A 24,938-nucleotide genomic window follows, 5' to 3' on the forward strand; every position below is an offset into this window, starting at 1 on the left:
GGAGCTACAGATTCCTGGACACACAGTGAAAACAGAAGTGCTTAGCAGTGATCCTACACAATCACACTAAAGACCAAAGTAGTCCAGCTGCTCTCTAAACTACAGTAGTTGACTGTAAACTTCAAAAGTCTGGAGGTGCCCTGAGCTTAGCACATTCTGGATATGTTCCCACAAACTGGCAGCAGTGGTTTGTACTACTTTTGCATCTTAGGAAGTCTCTTATCTGCTTAACAGATGTTCCAGAGGAATAGGTTTAACTGTGATACAAAGACCTGCTAGAAATTCCCCTTGCATGCAAAAGATCCCAGTCAAACTTCTATCTCCAAAATAACAAAGAATTTACCAAATTAAAATTTTCATCAAATAACCAACAGACTACTTGCTGTACTCAGAGATCTCATCAAGCTCAATGACATTTCTTCTTGAGGAAGGATGTGATACGGATTTGATCCTTTATGATTAACTCTCATTTTTTAACTGCTCATTCAGCTGGAGGTGACAGATTTCAAAATCAATAGATGAATGCAGCGAGGCATAAAGACAAAGTCTGTCACCCACTTCTCACCTCATGGCCAAGAGGAATATTTTGCATATCAGTAATTTGCAGGATGCAGACTGGTGCATAGATGCCATTATTTTTAGGCCACTAAAATCCACCTTCAGTAGAATATAATATTGAATGTAAATCGATGAATACATTTCAATGAATGTAATTGAATGAATGAATATTTGACAGTAATAGGAATTCTGTGTTTTGACTAGTATGGTTTTTGAAAGCAGAAGAAAATCCAATTTTGATGGAGTATGTAGTAACATATGGACACACTTCTGAAACTGTATTTGTTTCAAAATTCTCAAGCGCATTTCATCATGTTCTCATAATGTATCTTCCTTCTACCTTCTGTGGTATTTCCCTGGATCACTCTGAACAGATGCAATATGTTTTCCCTAAGAAAATAGGCCAGCTTGTGAGGAAAGCTGGAATAATTACAGCAGCTTTTGGCTTGTTCAACATGACTATGTATGTTTTGTCAATTTGACAGCAGTATAAAGGAATCTGTCTTTGGTACTTTTTGCTGTTCCTTTAATTGCTGCTGCTGCAGATTTGAATGTTATTTTGCAGAGTGTTCTTTTTCATGTTACATTTATGAACTTGCAGAGATTTTGATTAGAAGCCTCCACTTAGAGGTCTTCAACTTTTTTGCTTAAGTAACCATGAGAGCTGTCTAATGCCTTCAGTGTTTTTTCTATATCAGGATGATAATATATTTTCCTCCACTGTTTCCTTGACCTGCTTCAGAAGACTCCCACTCATATATGTGCCAGAATGACAAAAGATCAGAGAGGTCAGAAAAACAGATATTCATGGGATTGCTACAGGAAAAAGTCTCATGCATAGAAGCCAGGTGCTTATGCACTATGGGCACATTCCTGCATGAAGGGTCCTCGATCAAATCCTTGTCTGCTGCTTGTGTACATTCATCTGCAAGCATTTCAGTGTGAACTGTAATTTTTTCCATAAATCCTGAAAGAACAGGATCAAAGCTTTGGTAACAGTTGTATTTGGGTGCTGTGCCATTGTACTAACTCGTGAGCACTTAACTCACTCTAAATTCAGTATGGTGTGTGTCCTCTGAGTGTAAGAAGAAGCCTGAGAATTGCTAGTTTCCACTAATTAAAAACCTATCCCTGGCTATTTTTGCTGGCTGAAGATAATGAACCTTATCAGTACACTTAGCAGAAATCCATTAGTTTTTCTAAGAAATTGGATGGGATTACACAGGTAAAGAGTTTTATTTTATCTTCCTTCTTACAAAGGAAGTGAGTCAATATGGATTCACTGAAAAGTTTTCACTTTAGAAAATATTCAACAGTTGTAGCTGGGTTGAAATAAGATGACTGAAGATTACACCACACAATATAATAATCAATGTCAAAGACATTGCTCGTCAGTAAAGATGTCAGTGCACTGGTGAGTCTGAAGGGCAACTGTGGTTCTGCAATTATTTCAATGAGAAATAATAATAATGAAATGAGAATTGGCTTATACTGACACACTGAAAGTAAAATATATGATAGATGTAATTAGTGCCAGTTGTTTATATATATATAGCAAATAATATCACCAAATCTGACACACAGTGAATGACATTGTTATCACACTATTTCTTGCCTTTTCATTTTACTTTAGCTTCAACTGTAAGAGTAAATGTTAAATCAATTTAAAAGGAATTTAAAGTAATTTCATCTCCCCTGTAAACTGGTGTAACTGCTATTGATCTGTAGTATGGATGTCTCTAGGACAGGTAGAAATGCAGTCCCTAAAAGCAATGCCTCAAAATGAAGGCTTTCTCTACGAAGCTCCACAGAATCATAACCTAATCACTTGGAAAAATGTCTGTCTCCAGAACAAAAATGATTTGGAAGCTACAGGTTAGAGACAATATAAGAAGACCTTTTAAAATTCTCTGTCATCAGCTGTGTCCTAAAACAAATAGTTATTTTTTCAGAAAATGTCAAATGAAATATGACATCGATTTTTGTTTACATAAAAAAAATACAAATTCCTCAAGAAGAGTAAACTACAGTGTTAGAAATAAGTGAAGACAAGGACCTGAGAAACTCACCCTGTTTGAGACCAGCAACCTAATTTTTTTGACAGCTGCTTGTGGAAGGAACTAGAACTTCATTTGTCTCTACAGTACTGGACCATATTCCTTCAAGCACAAAGATGTTTCTAACATAACAAAATGCCCATTGCTTTTTCTCCTGCTCTGGAAGCAGAAGCATTTTTTATTGCTTGTGCTTTGGGTAGGAAGATTTATTCTAGGGACTGGTTTTTGTTGGTGCTTTCCCTCACACTGCTTAGAAGAGACCAAAGGCTCATTTAATGTTTTATGCAGTAGCAGTGAGGTGTGAACTGACATGTATGAGGAATTCCAAGTCCATCATCTGCTGGTAGGTTTCATCTTTTAAGTAATTTCAGATAAAGCAGACAGTCTGTATCATGTTCTCCACATTAATTTAAATGTTTTAAATGCTGCATATTCTCATAAATTAAGTTCGTTTGGATGTGTAGTATAGCAAAAGGTTCTAGTGGGTTGATCTCTCCATTACATGAGGAAAACCTAGATTTATAACAACCTGGCTTCAGCATGAATAACTAATTGCTAAACAAGAACCAGCTTTTTGGAACCTAGTGATAGGGGATATTGACTCAGTCATGAGAACAGCAATTTGTGTTCCAGTATGCAAAGCAAACATTAACCTATAACCCAACCTCTTATAAAAAGGGGCCCATTTACCCCAGTGAGGATCCTCACATCTGAAGTTTTTAGGTATTAGCCTTTAACAGGATTCTCATTCCTTTTATACCTATTTTTACTCCCTACATGAATGAAACTATAGAAACTAATTTTTTCTGTTTGTTAATGGAGGAAATGACAGGTGGTTTACTCTCTCTCTCTCTGTCATCCCTCCTGCTTCTTGGGCCTGTCTGTGTTAGAGGGCAAGTTCTGAAAATTAATCTATATTATTAAACCATCTTCCTAAGTAAGATGTAATATATCATGGCATATGTATTCTGGAAAAAAATGCATAGTGCATAGTTTAGAGATTTCCTGAATGTACCAGTTAGCCTGCTTTAGAGATGATCAGCACAGTGGTGGAAAACCAAGTATGCAGTATCACAGACCCATAGAACATCCTGAGTTGGAAGAGACCCACAAGGTCCAATTCCTGCTATGACAGAAGAATCATAACAGTGACTTCCCTGGACTCCACTACTACCTTCAAGCAGGATTTTTCCTAATTTGCTCAGTTTTTAAAAGGGAAAAGCCTTGATGGATAAAGACGTTTCCTGCTCCTGATGGGTAATGTAAACATTTTCATTTTATCAATGCTGTGGAGCCACGTAAGTCTACAGTGCACTGGTGCATAAGGACTTAACTGAAAAGGCAGTGCTACTTAATGGACAGGATAAAACACCATCTGCTCCTGCTCAGCAAATGCTGGTTGGATTGGTGCTCCAAGCTCTGCCCTGACAGACACCTGGCTGAGCCTGCCTGTGAGCATGCACGTGCCTCGAGGTCCCAAGTGGTGTAAAAACAGTGCTCACCAATCTGGTAGGCCTGTCTCCGCAGTGTTCTGGAAGCTCTGTGTCCCTTCTTCTTTAAAAACATCTGGCTTCCTGAGGGTAAAGGAAGCAGAAGGGGTATAATAAAGAGCCAGGGAAGGAGACAGTCTCCTGGGGTCAAAGGGAAGCTCTGTGCCCAGCTGTGTCCCCCTTGGTGGCTCTAGATACTCAAAATCACCATGGAAAATGCTTCTAGATACTCAAAATCACCATGGGAAATGCTTCTAGATACTCAAAATCACCATGGGAAATGCTTCCTCTTTGCAAGGCCAGCCAATGGGAGAGAAAGGGAGTGCATGGGAACACGTTTCTGTCACGGTTTGCATGGGCTTCTCACACGGAGTGAAGAGTAAAGTTATGGAAGGATTTAGGCTCAACTGGGCATGCCAACAAAGCATAGCTCATCTTTCCTTGCAGTGTCTGTGGAGGAACTTCTTTACTCTTGACTTCCAAACAAGGCAAAATGAAGTGTTAAACGACTTGACATTTTGGAAGGAGGACCACAGATAATGGGAAAATATTTTGAGATGGGCCCCATTGAAACATTTTTACTCACACTTTTAGCTTCTTATTCAGGAAATAGGTCTCAAGGCATAATAACTGTCACTTTTTTAGCTACAAGGGGGAAAGAGCTGTAATTATCCTAATTTTATAACTCCATAGTCAATAAAGATGCCACTTCATTCATGAGAAGCTTCATACCCTGCTGCAAGAGGCAGGATTAGAAAAAATGTCCAAAGCTGAGAAAGTTACTCCTATAAGGACCTTATTTAAAACAATTAATGATTTGCTCTGGATTCCCAATTTATGAAAGCAGCATTACCTTTTAGATATACTTCTTCCAAGTCAGTTTTTAGTGAAAAAATATTTTTAGATAGTGTCCTTTGTAAATGAAATGAAATGAATAGAAATGTTTATATACTCTTACATGTCGGGCAATTAAATGTAAAATGTAAAAAATAAATATTTATAAATATATCTTAAAAAAATCCCTGAAATCAGAGATTCATAATTGAAATGGACCATGTCATCAGTCATCACTGTGTGACTCCTGAGTCATTTCTTCATATCAGCTGGCTGGACAGTTAACAACAACAAAGTCAAGCTCCCTCCCCAGTCCATGGCCAGCTGATCCTGCTCAAGGCAGCTTCAGTCTGGCATTTCAAAGATCCCTTTTGTGCACACTCATGTGATGCCTGACTGGGGAATGAGAGAAGAAAGAAGAATGTCCCTACACTACTGTTACACATGCCCACAGTCACTGCTAACATGAAATCTAAAATCCTCTTTTATCACCTTGTTTCTCCTCATAGTTCATAAAGAGGGTCTATCAAATTGAATGCATACTAATGTTGATAGGAAGTGATGGAAAAATAATCAAATTATTCAGGTTAAAAGCTTAGATGTCCATTTCTTTCTGACAGGCTTCCTAAAATGGCTTCAGTCCCTCTTTTGCTCTTCTGTTCATTGCCAGAGTAACAAAGTCCATCTCTAGATCTCAAAACAGGGTCCCTGTGTCATGAAGTGACACACAAAAGACTTTCAGATTTCATAAATGATCCCAGATTCTTGTTTCATCATCAAAATTACAGAGAGCAATCTCAAAAATCCAAAATCTTTTCCAGCATGATGCTGAGATCTGTTTTGTAATTTCTGCTGGTACTAGTTTTCTGATCTTGTGCTTCTATTATGCATTGTCCATTAGAATAACACAATTAATTTAATTATCTGAAATAATACTTAAGAGATTATTTGCAACCAGGAGAAATAACTCTAGTTTTTTTATAATAAGTATTTATAATAGTGTGAGAACCTCCCTGAACTTGCTTCTGTTTGAATTCTAAATAAATATCCAATCTCACTTTGAAATGAATATCAAAGCATTTGATTTAGATTTTAATAACTAATTACTCTCACTGTTAAAATTATGCTTTACTTACACTCTGAATTAGTCTAACTTGAATAGATAGGCATTGCTGCTGAAATAGAAACTTTATTCAGTTTATTCTCCGTGTGGCTCAGTATTACTGGAAGGTAATCAAGTGATCTTCTAAGAACATCTATTGAACTAAACAGCCTGAGTTCTAGTATTACTTTAGTACAAAGCCCATCTTTTAACCACTTAAGAAATGTAATGGTTGTTGTCCTGGGAATACAAAAGTAAAGACAAAAATAACCTTCTAATTCTATAGGAGATTAGCTCTTTATATATATGCTAGAACTTGTATTTAGATGATTCTCAAATCTTTTCTTAAATCTTTACTTCTCAGGATATAAACCTCCATCCTGTAAAGTTTACTTATATTCTTTAATCCTCTATATATCAATTCATATTTGGCTGTACTAACAATATACTTAACCCAGTTTTGTAAGTGATTCCTGTCACTGACACAGACCAATCTTCAGTGTTCACCACTTATTTGATTGTTCTGTATCTTCTGCCTTTACAAGTTTTCATTATTTTCTTCTAGGATATTAGTAAAATTCAAGCCTCAAAAATTTCTCAGTGACTTGGGAACTCAAATTCCCATATATGCTCTAGGCATTAAGAAGGTTGAAAGTCATTTAAGTGAATGATACTTTGGCCTCTAGAAGCTGAAGATCTCTTGAATAAATAACTTATCTCTCTACGTACTTTTAAAATTTTGAACTTATATCTCAAAAGATAGATTCAATAGATTCCCTCTGTCTTCAAAGACAGGATTTTCAAAGTATTCTGTCCTCTTTATTACCTAGTTTTCACTATCATGGGCTACTACTGAGCTGTGATTCTAAAAATGCTAATTCAGGAAAGAGCGCATGCTTGTGTTGAACACAGTTAGGAAAATGACACACTGCTGTGCATTAGCCTTGCACCTGTCACCTCTACAGCATGAAACTATATTACCTGTCACACTATATAGTTTCCTACTGGTACAGAAGATTCCTTGGGATTTGCACTGTCCCATTTCACAAGTTCTTTTTTCACCTCTGTTTTGGCTCAGATGTTCCTTTGTGTTTTCAGAACATGTGCATTAGATGAGATGACTTGTCAATACGACAACTTTTTGGAAGATTTCCCTAATGATTATCAAACGTTGTTGTGACAGATATGAAACATTTCTGCTTAAAAAGGAGAATATTCTTGACAGGGCACAAGGAAGGAGAGGACCTCCACATCTGAATCACCTTCAAAACATTACTCTATGTCCCTGTATTCATCAGACTCTGATCAAAATTTATAACGTCATTGTTTTTTGAGAAGAACTAGAAGTGAAGTCAGTTTAGCCAAACCTAATATTATGACATTTAATGTAAGATCTTTTCTCTAACAAGCATTTCCTTGCAGTCATTTATTAAAAGATACTACTACAACTACTAATTTTGTTCATAATATATTTGCTTTTACCCAAGCTGGCATTAAGCTGGAGCAGGGAGAGACTAGGATTCTGTGCCTGGATTCTGCCCATAACTCATATTCTAACTCATATGATATATATATATGTATATATTTATGCAGGCTGATACTGCATGAAAATTTTGAAGTTGGAGCAATTTCTCCACTCTCCTCCCTCCACTCCAGATGTTGTCTCTATATTATAATAGTAGCAATTACATGCAAGCCACACAAATACAAAATATTTAAACCTTTTTTTGGGATGGCAAACTTAAAATTGAAGCAGACTAAATCCTTCAGTAAGATTTCAATATCCATTCTAAATACGAAGGGATTCTATCAAAGCTTTCATTTTAGGGATATCACAGAGTAATGCTGTTACAACAGCAAGGGTGATTTTTAATAGGTTTACCTGTCATTTAGGAGCTCTCTGTCCAACAGTATGTCAAAAAGGAGAGGAAAACAAATCAGAGACTAAACACTTCTAATATAGAAAAGCCCTCAAAAGCTGCTGATTTAATAACTATTCAGATAAATCTTTCTAGCAAGTGAGGAAATAATACGAATTTCCCAAAATTTTTCTCCTAAGGAGAAAGATTCTTTCTCTCTCCACTGTGAAATCACGGGCTCATAAATGAAAATGCTGCTGGAAGCAACTAAATATTATACATGTCTCTGAGAAAAGTGATAAGGGAATTAGAAAATAGGGAAAAGAATGCAAAGAAGGGGAAAATGAACTCATGTAAACAAAGGCAAAAGCAGAGGAAATTGAATTCATTACATATGTGATCAAAATTCCTTAGCAAGTTTAGTAAGAGTCTTTCATAGAAGAAAAGCTGCCAAAATGGAAGATGACTTTGTAAAACAGAGGCCCACGCTACAGCTACAGATTTTTCTAGGGCTAAACTTTACACTTTAAACAATGGAATACAAAGAACAACACAAATGAAATAACCAGACACAAAAATATCCTGATAATTAGACTTCTACAGATCAGATCAGAAATGCAATTTATTTTTATCAATGGTTTCCAAAAAATCAAGTAACTTCATAGACTGTATGCAAAGCAAATTAAATTGGAAGCCTTTTAAATTTGGTCTTGTTATTGGGAGGCAACATTGAAAAGTACATTGGAATACCAACTTTAACTGGCCAGTTGTTTTTTTAATTTTTTTTTTTTTAGCAAGTGAGTCTGAGATTCAGACAAAAAATGTAAGACACAACAGTAACAACAATATCAGAAGGGTTCTTCCTTTCCTTAGTTTTGCATTTGTTTCTTGTGTTTGCAGTAGCTCTGGAAATGGATATATATTCCATTTCTACTCAGAAATGTGTGCTTTTCAAACAGCTTGGCTTTTACGTATTAAGAATACAAATTGAGAAAATCTTGGCTTCTGGTCAGACCTAACTTCAGTTGTATCACATTCCCAGCTCTGTTCTTTTCTCCTATTGCTTTCTTCTAGGATTTCAACTGTAAACTTTATCTATGGGTTTTAGAATTTCTGTTTTTTATTTTGAATATTGAGTGATATACACAATTTATGAGAACAGAAATGACAGTGACAATCTCAGAAATCATTAGCATGCCCCCAAAAGAAATATAATACTGGTTTCAAGTGAAAGTACAGCTGTAGGCTAAGTCAGACTTGAGTGGTCAGTTCAAAATGCAACTTTACGTATGATTAATATGCAAAGGCATTTTTAAAATGCTTCTAACTTCTCTTCAGAAACCCAGACATTCAGTGTGCCTCCCCATCTTTTCACACTCTCTGTGTTTACATGGATCACAATCCTGGGCTTTGAAGCAGTTGGACAAGATATTTTTTTACCTAAACACCTGCGAGCGATTTGTATGCTGAAATGATATACAGAAATAACCTCTAAGTTTGTCTTTGCAAACACTACTGTAAAAATTTTTTTTAATGCTTGAATATTAGATCTGCAAATATGTTTGAAGAGGATTTCCATGGTTGTTAGAAACCTTGACCCATTATAGCAATTGTAATACTCAACTGTGCTCCCTATTAGCTGCTGTCTCAAACTCCATTAGTGCTTATGTTGTACAGGAAGTTTTACTCCCAGTAAAATGAAGTAAAATTTACCCCATGAAAATTGCATTAAAAAAGGAAATAGGAAAAAACCACCCAAATCTCAAGTATGGGAAGGAAGAAATACATACCGTGATACATTAAAGAAAAAGTTTTAAATTTTCCCTTCTGAAAAGTATGTTTGCCAGTATTTTTACTACACCAGTAGATATTGCAGGCATATAAAATCTTCCTGTTTTTCAATGTCTAAGTACATATTATACATACAAAATGCACATATACATGAGCACACACAAACACATACAATCTATGGTTTAACTTCAGTAAACCATAAAACAGACACTGAAGGCTTGTTCTTCTCTTCTACAAACATGCTAACTAAAGTGTCAAAATCGTACCCTTTGTAACATCTTTCTAGTAAATCTTCTGCATTTGTTCAAGTGCCACAGTACTCCATCAAATCAGTCATGTTAGTCCAAAAGATATGTACTGAAATATTTGTATGGGCAACACTGTTAGCTTTATTATGTAATGAAATAACATGGTACTTCTTATCAAACTGATTTACACAATTAGATTTTCCTTTTGAGTGAGACAGAACTGCAGATGCATTTTGTTGTAATGATATGGACTGGAGATGTGGGTGTGGAAGAATGGCAGAAGACTTGCTAAGACTGAATCCTGATATCTGGTGCAGAAGATTTTTAGCTAAGTCAACAGTACTCACTGCAAAGTACACTCTGCAAGTGGAGGCTTGTTATTTCTATTCTACAAGCTCAAGTAACTACCCCTGCAGAAGCTGCTTTGTTAGCATGAAACAGAAAAAAATCAGGAAACTAAACATTTGAAAAGAACTGTTAATACCTTTGCCAAGGTAATATTATCTCAAGACTCAAAGATCATTTTAATAGTGAAGATTCAAAAGAATCAACCCCTCGTAACTGAAAGCAGAGCTGCAGGCACTTCCTTAGACTGATATATTTGTTTGCTGCCTGGTGTTCAGCTAGTATCTGACAAGTAAAAAAAGGTCATACAACATATTTGGAAAAAATACAGAAAAGCAAAAAGTTCTCTTGGGCCTCAAATCTCACTACAAGAAGGACATTCCAAAGGAGAGCAATGAAGCTGTTGAAGGGTCTGGGGCACATGTCTGATGAGGAGTGTCTAAGGGAGCTGGAATTGTTCAGCCTGGAGAAAAGGAGAGGGAGGGGAGACCTGATGCCCCTCTACAACCACCTGAAAGGAGGGTGCAGCCACGTGGGGATCAGTCTCTTCTCCCAAGGAACTTGTGACAGGATGAGAAGAAATGGCCTCAAGTTGCAGCATGGGAGGTTTAGATTGGATATTAGGAAAAATTTCTTCTCTGAAAGGGCCATCAAGCATTGGAGCAGGCTGTCCAGGGAAGTGATGGAGTTTCCATCCCTGGAGATATTTAAAAGACATGTAGATGTGGCACCTGGGGACATGGTTTGGTTGTGGCAATGCTGGTGGGACTTGATAATCCTAAAGTCTTTTCCAACCTAAATGATTCTATCATTCTGAAGTTGTTTGCCATTTATTACTGAGAGCTTTCAGGATTATTTATTTTCACAGACTCTCCATGCCTAGGAGGTCACAGAAACAATTCCTGAAGGCAATGGAGCACATAGCTACAGTTTTGCACAGTGACCTTAAGTTAAAGTTTCCCTTTTGATAGTGTTGACTTTACAGCCAAGTTGAGATTATAGCTATTTGATTAGACAAGGCCATAAAGAACAAACAAGCTTTTACACTCTTATTTTCCAGAGGGCACTATCAGGGAAAGCATCTTTTCCATTGGATGAAGCCATTGGTAATATAGGATATAAGTTATTGTTGACAATAATGTTGGTAATGGTAGCTGTTACTTTTGCTCCTGCAGGTGGTAAAAAGTTCCACCTAGAGTATTTTGCTGAAGAAAACACCTGCCAATCCCTCTACATAGAGATGGCTCTCAGGAGCTAAGAGACTTTTTGTGGCTGTTTTCTTTTTTCTTAGCTACATAAATCTAGAACCTGATCTTTCGATATAATAGTTTCATTTGAAAACTTTACTCATGTTTTAAAGTTTAAAAAGGTCCTTATAATATAGAAAGCTCTAGTGATCCAGGACATTTAGATACCATTCCTGGAAAGAACAGTTGCATGAGTTTAGACTCTGTATGACATCATCACCTGAAACTGGAAGCATTCATGGGAAGGAGGGCTTGATATTTTTTGCTGTTTGGAACTGCAGTGGAACTTCTCTTGCTAGGCTAGAGAAGCAAAAAGGGATACCTGGATGCAGTGAGAGTATCCAGAAGGGTTTGCCTTCCCTAAGAGCACAACTGTGATGTCACATTCCCTATATGAGTACTTCAAATTCAACTGCATTTCCTGCAGCCTCCGTGCAGGTTGGTTTAATCATTGCAAAACCATGTAGTGGCTGGCCCATTCATAGGCTTTCTGTCAAGCTAGTGATGTTTTGTGTTGAATACTCTTTAGGGAAGACTGCATTTGAAATGACCTGTTCTGTAATAGTAACCTGGTTGGATTCCCTTTTAGTCCCTGACTGGGACCTTGTCATCTGCTTATTTGTTTTTTTTTTTTTTTTTTTTACTTTTAATTACCCACTAGGAAAACCTGAACAACTCCCTGTCAAACCAAGTCTGTCAGTTGGGTTGATATCCAAACTGAAAAGCAAGAAAGACAATTCAAAGCCTCTAGGTCTCAATAGATTGAGGAAATGCATTACACTGAGAAACTCAGGCTGGATGGCAGTCACTGCACAGCCTTGAGAAGGACAGAAAACTGAAATTCAATCTCTTATCCTAGAGCTCTCAAGAGATGTCACTTCACTACCACTGGGAAACAAGGAGCAATTGCTGTCAGATGAACAGAAAGATTAATCAGTAGGGTGCTACTCTGTGGCAATCAAAGTAAAGACCACTAAACTTAAAAAAAAATTTTCTTCCACATTTTTCTGGAAATGTTAAGCAATAAGCAGCAGTGGGGCCTTCCTCAAAAGACAATTACTCAGAATATGACAAAATTCTATATTCTAATTTTGGCATGGAAAATAAACTCTGAGAGAAACTTTTCTTCTCCCTTTATTTGACCAGCAAAAAAGTATAGCTGCTGTAGAACTGTCTCCCTTTATGTGCTTTAAGTATAGTGCTTGGAAGGATACTGCAGCAATAAATTCAATTTGCAACAGGAAATATATGATCTGTTTCAGCAAACAGAATGCAAAACAAATTAAACACCAGTAAATTTTTTTTTTCAAAAGATTCGTCCTAATACTAGAATAAACTTATTTCTTGCTCTAATGAAATGGTGAAATACTTTCTCCAAGGTGTGCCTTGTCACTGTGACACTTGGAATGAGTGACATTTTCTCTGGTATTCCTATTCCCATGGATGCCATAAAGTGCATCGCATGAATATGAAGTGACATCTTTACTAACATGTGGTACTTACTTATCACCCACAATTCCCAAGTTGATTGTTGGATAGCCATGTTCTTGGATTGTAGCTAGGAGGGTGGAACGGTTACTGTCCCGAATCTTTCCTGGCAAGAGGTCATCCTCAGGATTCAGCAGCTGTAAAACCAGGAACACTGTCAGTCAGGCTCCTTGGGATACCAGGCTTTACACAAGTGAGAATTTTTCCTTTGGGTTGGACAGGATATTTTTAGATACATATCATGAAACATATGTATAGAACGATTTAGTGAATTTAAATTGATAAGATATGTAATGTGCTTGTTTAATCCAATTCCATGTTATTTCCCTTGTTTCTACTTGTTCACTTCTGCAAAACATTCTTACTCCTTATGAGTACGTGGCTTCTAAGCTCAGACATTAGCAATCCAAACAAAACTTTTAAGTTTTCATGTTATTGCTCCTCTTGTAATGGTTTTAAGGGAACCTCATTGATATTGTTAACCAGATTTAAAGGTATTAATGAACATTTTGAAGTTCTTTGTCTGCTTAGCAAAAAAGATGTCTTTTAAATACAAATCTGCATCAGATTAATAGACAGAAGCCTTATACTTAGTTCTTATATCAATTACTGTTTTGGATTAAAAACTTTCTCTCAAGATAGTATATTGTGGCAATTACCTCACATATGTATTTTGGAAGCTAAACTACAAAACACACATATGTAAATGTATGTTTTATATATATCAGAAATTCTGATGTAGTAGGACACAAAAGGACAATACAATATTGACAGAAGGTAAATAATACTACTACTAATAAGAATGTATCTGTCAAAATCACAGCATTGGGTAGTAAGGTAAGAATAATGGAAAAGTGAAGCATGGGTAAATACAATGCTTTGGCTTGCAGTTCTCTTTGTTATAACCCACTGTGCAGGGTCTCTTAATATTTTACAAAAGAGAATGTCCACATCAGTAAAGGACCCTTTAATGACACACAAGAATCTTCAATCATATGGAAGTTACTAATCAGAAAATCACCACCTGTAATCCTTGTAGCTCTATGGATTTATTCCTCAGCTAGTTGTTTGGTTCCTGCCTGCCACACCCTGTTTATGCTACGAAATCTGGCAATAATCTGTACATCAGATGACAAAATTCAACCTATGAAAAGTTTTCAAAATCTTTCAAAATTGAACATGTTCAAGCTGTATGAGAACATGACAATTGAGTTAATATTTGTGGCTGGATTTCAAAAAGTCTGTCTTAAAGGACAGTTAAAACTTCATGCTGTCTTAACACACATATCTCAACCCACATGCTCTTTAGGTTTTGCTCTTCCTATTCTTTCTCTGTTCTGCTGCTAGAAGAAATGAGAGGGCACAGGTGCTGGCCTGGGTAAACACACAACATATGTAAAGTTAGTAAATTAAATTAATCTTAAACCTGATTTTTCTGATGTAGTTAAAGCAATTATAAAGCTGGTCTGCTGTTCTACAAGGGAAGAGTGTCTGGACTTCAACATGTGCTACTATTAGAAAGAATTTTGAGGCAAAATACTGAAACAAGGAATTTGGTAAACTATTCAGTTTTCAAAGACAACTTGTCTGCCATTTGTGTTATAGACACGGGGTGTTGCTTAAAAGAAATTACTCTTTAGTCATGACTGGCAACATGAATTACAACCCCGACTACCCCACAGGTTCTCCCTTCCTGGCAAGAGGAAAACAGCTGGCACATGGTTGGATACATTACCAAAATTTTGGCAAAAAGAGTGTGAGACCTGTGAAAAAGCCCCTACGGGAGAAAACACAAGCAGATTATTATGGATTGATCCCTCACAAAAATAGCTCATCTCAGCATGAGCTGCAGTCAAAAGTGAGTCTGCCTAGGAATAGGGTGGAAGTCACTAACCAAAAACACTGCCTCAAAAAAACCCATACAGTATTTCAGACTGTATTTCTAAACTAACTTTCCTTACCTCATTCCCTGTTGACATTACTGCAACCACTGGAAACTTGTTAACTTCTACTTCAGTTACTCCAACAGTTGCTAAGAGACCAATCTCAGATGGACCCATGTGGGTTCCTTTTGCCAGCACACATTCACCTCTTTTAATGTCATGTCCTATGGGTCTGAAAATCAGGACAGAAAAACAACATGAAAGAGAAACAGAATGAGATTCAAAGTACCTTTCCTTGATTGGTCCTGCTCGTCAAAATGTCAGTACTACTCATGATTAAAAAAATACTTTGAAATTCATCAGCCCTTCTATTCCTTACAGAGATATTTTAATAAATACAGACCTGATATCTTGGCCTGGTCGAGCTTGCACCAGGATTCGAACTTCTAGTTCTTCAGTGCCCTACAAACACAAGGACATCACATACGGTCAGCTGAGCTGTTCAAAGATTAATGTTTAATTTATCAGAAGTATACACTCTTTAAAGCACCCATTACACTGAGACATTATGGTTTAATCATCATATTGTTCTCCTGATTTGCTTATCAAGGTTGTAACAAAATGTGTGCTAAAACTGAACAGCATTTTAAGAAATGTTCTTTATGATAAGCTCACTAGGGGAGAACCAGTGCTGAATATGTAGTTTTAGCTTCCTTTTTTTTTTTTTTTTTAAATGATACCTATGTTTATATAGCTTTCCTGGGTTACATCTGTTGATCTGGTATACTGAGTGGATTCTTTGTACTCCTCTCAGCCAACTTAATCTGGTCAAACCATTTCAAAGATGGCACTTCAAACAGACCATTAGTCTGGCAGACAGTGGGCCACTACATTAGCAGAAAAGTGGGAGGAAGCTATGTGCTGCAGCTGTTTCAGGATTTTCATGTAGAGTCCTGTAGTGGAAACTCTTACTTGAGAGCCTTGTAGGAATCAAAAGTCTGATGCATTTCCTTTTTCAGAATGTCAATGGTTTGGTGATTCATTCAATGCCAATAAATGGCACATGACCTATATTGTTAATATTTAATTTTAAGCCCTGCAAATGGGTTGATGATATATACACTCAGCTTTGAGATAGTGCCAGCCTGTCAGTAGCACTAAATCCAAACTTAGACTGGAACAAATTTTGTTTTTACATTATCATGTAGTGCTTTGTATTTAAATACCTCAAAGTTATAAATCAGACACTAATACTACAAGAAAAACAAGGCAGGTCAGTGTTATTTGGAATTTTTACAAGAACAGTAGTGTTGGATTGGACACTGGGACTTGTATCTTTTCTTAATGGTGATATGGGCCTGAGTTCAAACCAAATGCTCGAAACTTAAGGCCCCAAAGTGAAAGCTAATGAATGTGTTATTAGAGATTGAGATTCTGTTTATTTACTGTGAAGATTTAAACCCCTGAAAACCAGACAATTACTAATGAAAAATTTTCTTACTTGATCCCAGTATTTTTATATGCTTTTCAGAAGCTTTTACTGCAAACTCGGTTTCTTTTGTACCTTCTCTTTTTGTATAAGAGATGGTTCTTGTCTGTGAGTGTTCAAATTGGCTGTGCCCAGAATGGCCTTTTGCCCCCTCAGTGCCAGCTGAGGCTGTAAAAGACACTTGAGTCTTAAATTTGGAGCAATGCTTAGTCCCAGAATTATTTTATTGTTATGACACTCTGAGGATGGTTGTTCAGTCACAAAGATTTGAAATTTCTGTATCTTTGATAAAATTTAAAGAGGGATAGAAGATTTTAAGGGAATCAAGAGGAGAGGCAACGATACATTGATTAATATAAAAGGTCATGTTTAGGACTCCTGGATTAGGGGAAATAACTAAAAAAAAAGACTTTTGAGGAATTCAGCAATCCCAGGTTCAAAAGGCACTGTGGAAAGTGTGACTATGGACAACATGGTGATATAAAGAGATTGATATCTGTGGAACTGATGGATATCCCAGAATGCTTAAGGAATACAATATAATTCAAGGTGGCTAGAGGGGCTTGCAGAGAAGTATGGCATCACACTGAGAACATCTGTCCTTTGGTGTGTGTCAGGCAGCATTCTTGCTGTGGATGAATATATTTTGAACTCTATCTGAGTAGCTTGTTCTGGTGGCTGTGAACAGTTGGCTGATGCTTGGGCTTGATGCAGGACCTGACTCTTGTTTTGGTTGATCACACTGGGCTCCTTTCTCCTATAAGGTGACATAAAAACTCAGGATGAAAAGTGTGTAGACATATTTCTTTATGAATGTGCATTTGGCTAGCTGATGAGAATTTTTCTTCCTGATGGATGTAATTCCTTTCAGGCCTATGACTTCTAAGGTCATTTGGGGAATGCTTGCTATGAAGTTTAAGTACTGTTACCACAACTAGAACTCAAGGCATTAGTTCCGTTGAAAAGTAATCCCTTTTCAGAAGAGTATTTTTCAGATGTTAAAGATTTCACTTCAGTTAAATCCCAGCCCTGAAGGAGTTCTTAACACTAAAAAGAAAAATATTCTTCAAATATGCAGCCACCCAGACATGAAAAGGAAGAGAAGAAAATAACATATTAATTAAATTATACTAATTATTATGAACAGGATTCGTTGAGTGGTGTATCCAAAGACAAACAGAAATTAAAGAGTTCTACCTCCTACTTATAGGCAGGAAAAAGAAGTTGAAGGTGGCTGACCATTCATGAAAAAATTCAGACTTTAAGCACATAGCCAAATAACCTCACATGCAGAGGAGAACGTGTACATAAAAAGTGGAAGGCAGGACAGAGTCATCCAAAGAAGTGGAAAAATAGAAGGTTACCATGTGTGTTGCTCTTTAATGTGACAGTCCTCTCGAGATGAGGTGGGCAATGGCCACAAAAGACTTGCTCAGTAAGGCTAATGGAATGATTAACAAGCAGCGAAGGCAATGGAGTATTTTGCAGGAAGACACAATCTATACATATACAATCCTCAAAGTAGGATTGATAATTTCAATAATTTCCCTGATAGGAAGAAGGACAGCCTAGACAGCTTGCTGAGTTCATTAGATGTAAAAATCTATGCATTTAATAAGATTACTAAGGCGTGAGAAAGGATCCTGAGAGTGGGTTTCAGTTTCTGCAGTCTTTATCAGTTCTGAACACTAGAATTCATCTGCTTACACCCCAGCTGCAATCACGATACTGACACTGAGCTGTGACAAAGTGGAACAGCTTGTCAGAACAGCAGCAGTAGAGCAAAGGCTGATTTGGGCACAGAACCATACACATAGCTCATTCCAAAGCTGAACTTGGAAGTTGTGTAAATAAGAGACATCTCTCCTTGCCTGGAAGTCTCTCAGATGACAGCAAACATGATGAGAGTGCCTCGAAATCACAGCTGGGATTCAGAAGCAAACACAGCAACACAAAGGAAGTCTAAGATGGAATCTTTGGAATAAAGTTGTCTATGGAGAGCTCCTCTGCTTCATAAAAAGCAAATTTCACTGTGTTGAGACAACTGTGCATACAGAATTAATACTACAGTATTCATACTTTTTTCAATGTTTTTCTTTCTGTGTTCTTATTTGCAGCATCTGTAAGGTAGTCCAGTAGTATGATTTAAAGGTAGACTGGAAAATCTGTTCAAAAACAGGGTTATGTCTACACTCTGGAGGAATATGCACCTTATCCATTTCTTGGTTTTCAGAGGTCTTAAATTCAGTAATGTTCTCATTTTAAAGAAGCACAAATGTATTTTAAAAATCTTAGCTGTAGTTTAAAAAAACTTGGGAGGCATTTATTTCCCCTGTTTCATAACAAAAATCTGTTTCTAAACAGATTCACTGGAAGGTATTTGTACAAGATGTATTCTTCAAAATCCATCAAATCCACCTTTGCTGAAACAAGACCAACTGATAATACAGAACTGTCTTCATAGCACAGTTTATAAGAACCCAAGTCATCCCATGGATTTTGCAGCACTTAAACCAGTTCATTTTCCCATAGAAAATTATATTCAGCTTTAAGTACACCAGCAGTAATTCAATGTATTATTCTGAGATCAATATGTAATTTAAGAAAACATTTCCCCTTCTTATTGGTGAGATTTCCACTAGCCTGTATTTTAAAATGTGAGTACAATAGGCATTTGAATTGGACTGTAGGCATGGATTTCCAGGAGGCATTTGCCTTTCACTCAAATCATGCTCCCAAGCATTTTAGAGTCAGCATTCAACAATTTTGATGAAAAATCAGTCAGAACAGAAAGGTCTGTGGTACTGTTATCACAGCCTGAGAAAGTGAGAATTGCCACTAGGAACTGATGCAAAAATCCTCAAACTTCTGAGATTACTGAAGAGCTTTTCTGTATGACTGTTTTTCATATTTACAGGATTGTGTCATATGCCATTTACTGCTGCACACAAGAGAAAAATGAGTTTTCTAACTTGTGACTCACATCATCTGATTCCCTGATGAGCTCTGTATCTTCCACTTGCACCACTGCATCAGCACCACAAGGAATGGGAGCACCAGTTGTAACACGCATTACCTGACCAGGCATCACAGTCTGAGTTGGCTGAAAAATAAAAAAAATACAGAAATCAATCTACTTTTGGAAAAAAAAAATTCAAACCACTTGAACTTTATGCAAGTAATCTATCTGCAAGACCAGAATTCTTATTTTCAGCATGATTCTTGATATACTGTGAGAGATAAAATCAGGTACAATAAACTCCAGTTCACACCTGGCTTTATTTATAAGACCACATATTAGGTGGCTTCAGGTTTTTCTCCTTATATTTCTATCACATGAAAGAACTTTCAGGAAAAGGAATATACTGATACTCAGAAAAATACCTGGCACAGAAAAATAACTGGCTTAGAAATGTAACTGCTAGATGGTGACCTTCTGGAAAATTCCATGCACAAAAATCCAGCAGTTCTCAGTACATAAATATTTTTGTAGAGCACTCTGGTTCCCAGAGCTGAGATTGCTTTACTTTGGTTGGATTTTTGTTGTGCTTTGTTTTACCAGCACACTGTATATGAAAAAACAATATATACTGGCAATGTAACCAACTGCTTAATTTTTAAGCAGACTGAGACAGCTCAATACTAGTTCACAGAGAATATCTGTTTCTGTGAGGGTTAATTTAGAATAGCCTAAAATTGATAATATTTTACAATTCTATAAAGTCACAGGATACTAGAAAGCTTCAGCAGAAGCAGTACAAAGGATAGAAAAATATCAGAGCAACATAATAAACAAATGATATGGTTTTAATAACACTTCTCACCAGGCAGACTATTTTAATAAACATTTGTCAAAATCCAGGGTAAAACTGCAATTTGACTATAACTATTTAAAAAATAAATAACTAAAAAAAAAAAATCCTGAAAAATGAAACTAAAGCTGATATGATGACTGAGATTTCATTGCTGGCTCCCCACAGCACTGCAGTAAGCCTGGCTTATTTAGGTTTCACTGTTATAAGTGAACATGTGCTACACACAGATCTATGCAGCTGTGACCAGAGCAACACATTCTGTACGTGTCACACATATAACTCGTGTGCAGATTGACTCCATATTCCATATGCAGCACTGGAATACATCCAGGACTCCTCAAACTGCAATCAGCACACATTTGGCAGCACCCCACAGGTTGCAGGCAGTACTGCCCAGCACTGTTACCTGCTCCTGCCCAGCAGGAATTTACTCCATGACTTTTGCCAGGAGGCTGACAGACATGACCAAACTCCAGACCAGTGGTCAGCACTTCAGCTGCATAAAGCTGTTTGCCTTGCCCACCCTTCCACTCCACTTCAGCACTGGCATAACCTCTGAAAGGGGAGTTTTACTTTGAAGTGTGTGTATTGCACACATTTGGGACAGAAGCCCTAGGAACACGCTGGGGATGGTTTTTCTCTGGCTTACCACAGTATCACAGTGACCTTTGTATTCCACGAAACAACTGAGCCTACAACTGACTGAATCTTGACCCTTTTCTACAGGTAATGGAAATCTAATATCCTTGGAGAAGAACATCAATAAAACCCACACTTGCCATATGTCACAGTTAGTGTATTTTTAGGGCAAGATTCACGCTATCCTAACGTAGGTATCTAAACAAGATGACATAAAGAAAACACTTTTAAGAAAATGGCATTTATTCCTCACCACAGACTATTCAAGGAGTTGTGGATGGGTAGCAGATACTGTCATTTATACTAAAGCTTCTTAAGAGGGAAAATAATGCTATCTAGTGTGTAATTTAGATTTTAATGAAAAGAAATGTTACAAAAGGTAAAGCTTATGCCTTGGATTATGTATTTTGCATACCACTGTAGATATAATCTGAAGATACATTACAAATAGGTAATATTGTTTTGAACTTACTAAGTATTGCTGGCTTAAATGACAGATTTCAGAGAAAAAATGTATTGCATAAAAAAATTTCTCCCATTTAAAAAGCATCATAAAGAACACAAAATGTCTACTACTGCCACAAATCAGAGCCTATGGTGATAAAATGTGCTGTAACTAACCATGTTTTTTGGAGTTTATTGTTAGATGAGTTAATTTTTTGAGATGCAATGATGTGATACATTTAAACAAATTCATGATACAATTGCTTTTAGAACTGGTTATGTTGCTCATATATTTAATTTCCTTTTTGTCTGCTGAGAATTTGATCAGATTAACTTTATGAACAAAAGTCAACCATCTGATTTATTTGTGAATCTCCAGGGCTATGTTCCTCTATGATAGAGACTATGAAAATAAAGAAGTGATCGCTTCTCAGAAAACATAATGTGCAAAAATTTCACAGCTCTTCTAAAGGCCTTTGAGATCTCACTTTTACCTGCAATGGGGCAATACTGGTTTCTGTCCTTTGCCTTCATTACTGATAATCTACTCAATTTTAGTCACCGAATAAAACCCAGAAACAATCTAGTGAGCACAACTCCCATCTCAGGAATTTTCTCATGCACACCTCTCTGTGTGATTTAGAATCATCCATGCTCCTTTCTGTAAAAAGGCACAAGTTAATGGAATTGTGGAAAATGCCTGCTTTTCATCCTATATTGTAGCTGGTTAGTAGTGCCTCTTACAAACACCTTTACAAAGTCTTGCAGGAAATGCTATGGTCTATGTAAGTCTATAGAAGGAAACCCATTTTTCCTATAGCTGAGTGTTTCACACACAGGCCACTGTGGATGACTTGTGACCAGTAATCCCTAGTGTACCCTAACCTTCCCAAAGCAGGGTAATGTCTGAAAACTTTCCCTGATATACAAGAAAAAAAGGGTTTACATAAACACGACCATCTGGAGATGGAAATCAGAAAATACACAAATTAAAAATTAATACAGAAATGTCCAACTTGGCTATATGGTCTCCCTGCAATTCTCAGTCCCATCTTCTTTCTTGCTACTAGCATTTACATAACCTTTTTCCCTACAGGAGGAGCCAAAATCTAAATCTATTTTGAACTCCCTGCTGTGAATCATTCTGTTAATTGGTTTGTAACATGAAAAACAGAAAGTTGCTGCTGAGAGTGACTGAAGGGTGAAATGAGACTGAGGAGCCTTCCAAGGCTATAAATAATTTCTTGGGAAGGAGATGAACCTGAAGATATGTTTGCCCCAGAAAAAAACTTTGACCAATTATTCTTAGGTCAACAGCCTTGTTTTTCTAACTTGCCACTGGTATTTTCAGAAATAGTCTCTCTCTGCATGCCTGCTTCCCACCCAATTTTTGCTCCTTGCCAGAGAGCTTTCCTATTGCCTGTAATCTGGGAGGACAGACTGTCCCTGTATAGAGACATTTGTGAGCTCTTGAACTTTGTGGGAGGGAAGCAGCTTCCATTTGCCCTTTTATCTTTTGTACAAACCTGCTGAACTGATTAGGACACTGAAATGCTTCAGACCTCTAATGGGAAGTACTCCCCATTAGAGACAGCTTCAACAGTACTGCTTTTAAGCAACACTGTGCTGTGATATTTAACTAGCAAAATGATAATATTGATGACAGGGGAATAGTGATAGGAGTGGTAATTCAGCAGGTTGCTCTGCTGGTTCTTGCTATTTTATAGTGATCATAAAACAGGTTGTAAAAATAGTTGTCAAGTCTTTAGGATTCTGGACCAATGCTTGAAAATGCAGTCAGGAGGTCTAAAAACATAAGGCAGGTTAAAAAACTGCTGAATTAATTTACTTTTGTTTTCCTAGAATTTAAAGTAATTTTACATATTTTGTACAACAGATCCATTAATCTAAGTTCACAGGAATATCAGCACTGAGAAGATGTCTATTATACCAAAGTATAATTCATGATGATGGATGGGACCTAAAGTAAAAAAAAATTTTACAGTTCTTCCTCTCTGTCATGATTAGCCAAATTAAATGTCTATTACACATTCAGAGACAGTTCAAGTCCATTTAAAAGAAAATTGAATAATCCTGTGACTGGTAATACTTCCAAAATCTGATACAACTTTTGAAAGATGTCCATTTTACTTGGACTTTTTGTTCAGCAGTTTAAATGGACATACTATAAAATCCTCAATAAAACTGCTCAATTCCTTGTTTTGCCTGTTACTTCTCTCTTTCTCCATTATTTCACACACGATACACAGAATTATAAATCAGGACTTGAAATAGCTAGAGAAACATTTTGGACTAACTCACATTTTCCTGATCTGGCAGGTATGATTAAATGGACAGAATAACAGTAGTTGAACATAAGTGATTTCTTTTCCCATTACTCCAGTATTAGTGCAAAAATTTCATTAAATATGCTCTGGAATTTGAGAGCAAATCACGAAATACGTCTATTCATGAATATTTATAGAGCACAGCAGGTCACAAACAGGTCATGCCTCAACTTGCTTTTAAAATCAATCCATGTATCTGCCAAGGTGCACAAACATTCTTCTCACAAACCAGCCTCAAACTAAGCTGCTGCCAGGCTTCCTCAAGATTGTTCTAATGGTTACCTATCCATAAAATCTTAATAAAAATTTTATACACTTCATTTTGCAGGTATCAGTGTAAAAAATGGAAGCATCTTACCAAAACACTTATTGGGCTGGCATCCTTTAAAAATCTGTCAGCAAGAGGGGGTTAAATCATTCTTTTCTCTGCTTATGAATTGTTGCACCACTAGCAATCTCATGTCCTCAAACATTGTACCAGGGCAGAATGTTACTGTGTGCACTCCTATCAGACATGTCAGCACAATGCTCTGAAGTATTTTGGGATATCCTTGTTAGTTCCTTATGTAACTGTACTACCTCACTTTCTGAAATCATGTCCCAAGGCACATAGCAAGAGGGTCAGTACAGCTGTGTCCTACTTCACACCACATCCAAGACTATTGAATTTTGGAGTACTAGCAAGGCTTGTAAAAATACAAAGCAAAATCTTACAGGAGAAAAATACATTAAAAAAGGAGAAAAGAAATTGTGCTCACCTGTTCACCAGCCTGGGATTCCCCTATGATGAATCGATCTCCTGGACCATCAGCAGCTGTTAGGAGGGACAACACAAATGGTAAACACTGAACCAAAACAAATTATGGCATTATAAATTATAAACAGGTGAAGAGCAAAGACGATCTAATGTTCAGTTCTTCAGTGTTAGCATGACTAAAGTTACAGAAGCTCTGCAAGCATGTTACCTTTCAGCTCTGTTTGAGGTGTGTTTATTACTTTGAAAAACAGGTTCTAGAGAAGAGAGTATTTTTAACTGAAAATTTCTGGGCAGTATGAGGTCATGTAAAGGAAGACTAGGAGGAATCACATTTACAACAAAGATTCAGGGGTGTTCATAACAGCATTGCAGAACTGAAAATTAGGAGTCAGAGATCACTGATTTAACAAGTCTTCAGGACTTCCAGTTTAGCAAATCTGCATTTTTACGGGGAAAACAAAGGCACAATTACTAATGACTTTAAGCTCCTGCCTGCCTCAAGGGTCTTTAAGCAAGCTGCATTAATGATATTATAGATTTTACC

The 24,938-nt window shown here is 36.9% G+C and overlaps 1 protein-coding gene across 45 annotated transcripts in view; it reads right to left on the reverse strand.

The window, feature by feature from the left end:
• Positions 1-24,938, reverse strand: part of GPHN (gephyrin) — a 272,981-nt gene that overhangs the window by 15,441 nt on the left and 232,602 nt on the right. For 24 of the 45 annotated variants that reach the window (XM_088167164.1, XM_088167156.1, XM_088167147.1 and 21 more), the window contains 6 exons: positions 24,396-24,451; positions 19,375-19,494; positions 15,306-15,364; positions 14,981-15,134; positions 13,035-13,156; positions 4,118-4,189 (listed from right to left, as the gene is read on the reverse strand). In XM_088167164.1, the coding sequence (XP_088023290.1) occupies positions 4,118-4,189; positions 13,035-13,156; positions 14,981-15,134; positions 15,306-15,364; positions 19,375-19,494; positions 24,396-24,451 (583 nt within the window). The remainder of the gene's footprint in view (positions 1-4,117; positions 4,190-13,034; positions 13,157-14,980; positions 15,135-15,305; positions 15,365-19,374; positions 19,495-24,395; positions 24,452-24,938) is intronic. The other 21 variants (XM_014869451.2, XM_088167166.1, XM_088167169.1 and 18 more) reach the window with 1 other exon arrangement.

This window comes from Sturnus vulgaris, chromosome 6 (genome assembly GCF_052056855.1).
Source record: "Sturnus vulgaris isolate bStuVul1 chromosome 6, bStuVul1.hap1, whole genome shotgun sequence".
Lineage (NCBI taxonomy): Eukaryota > Metazoa > Chordata > Aves > Passeriformes > Sturnidae > Sturnus > Sturnus vulgaris.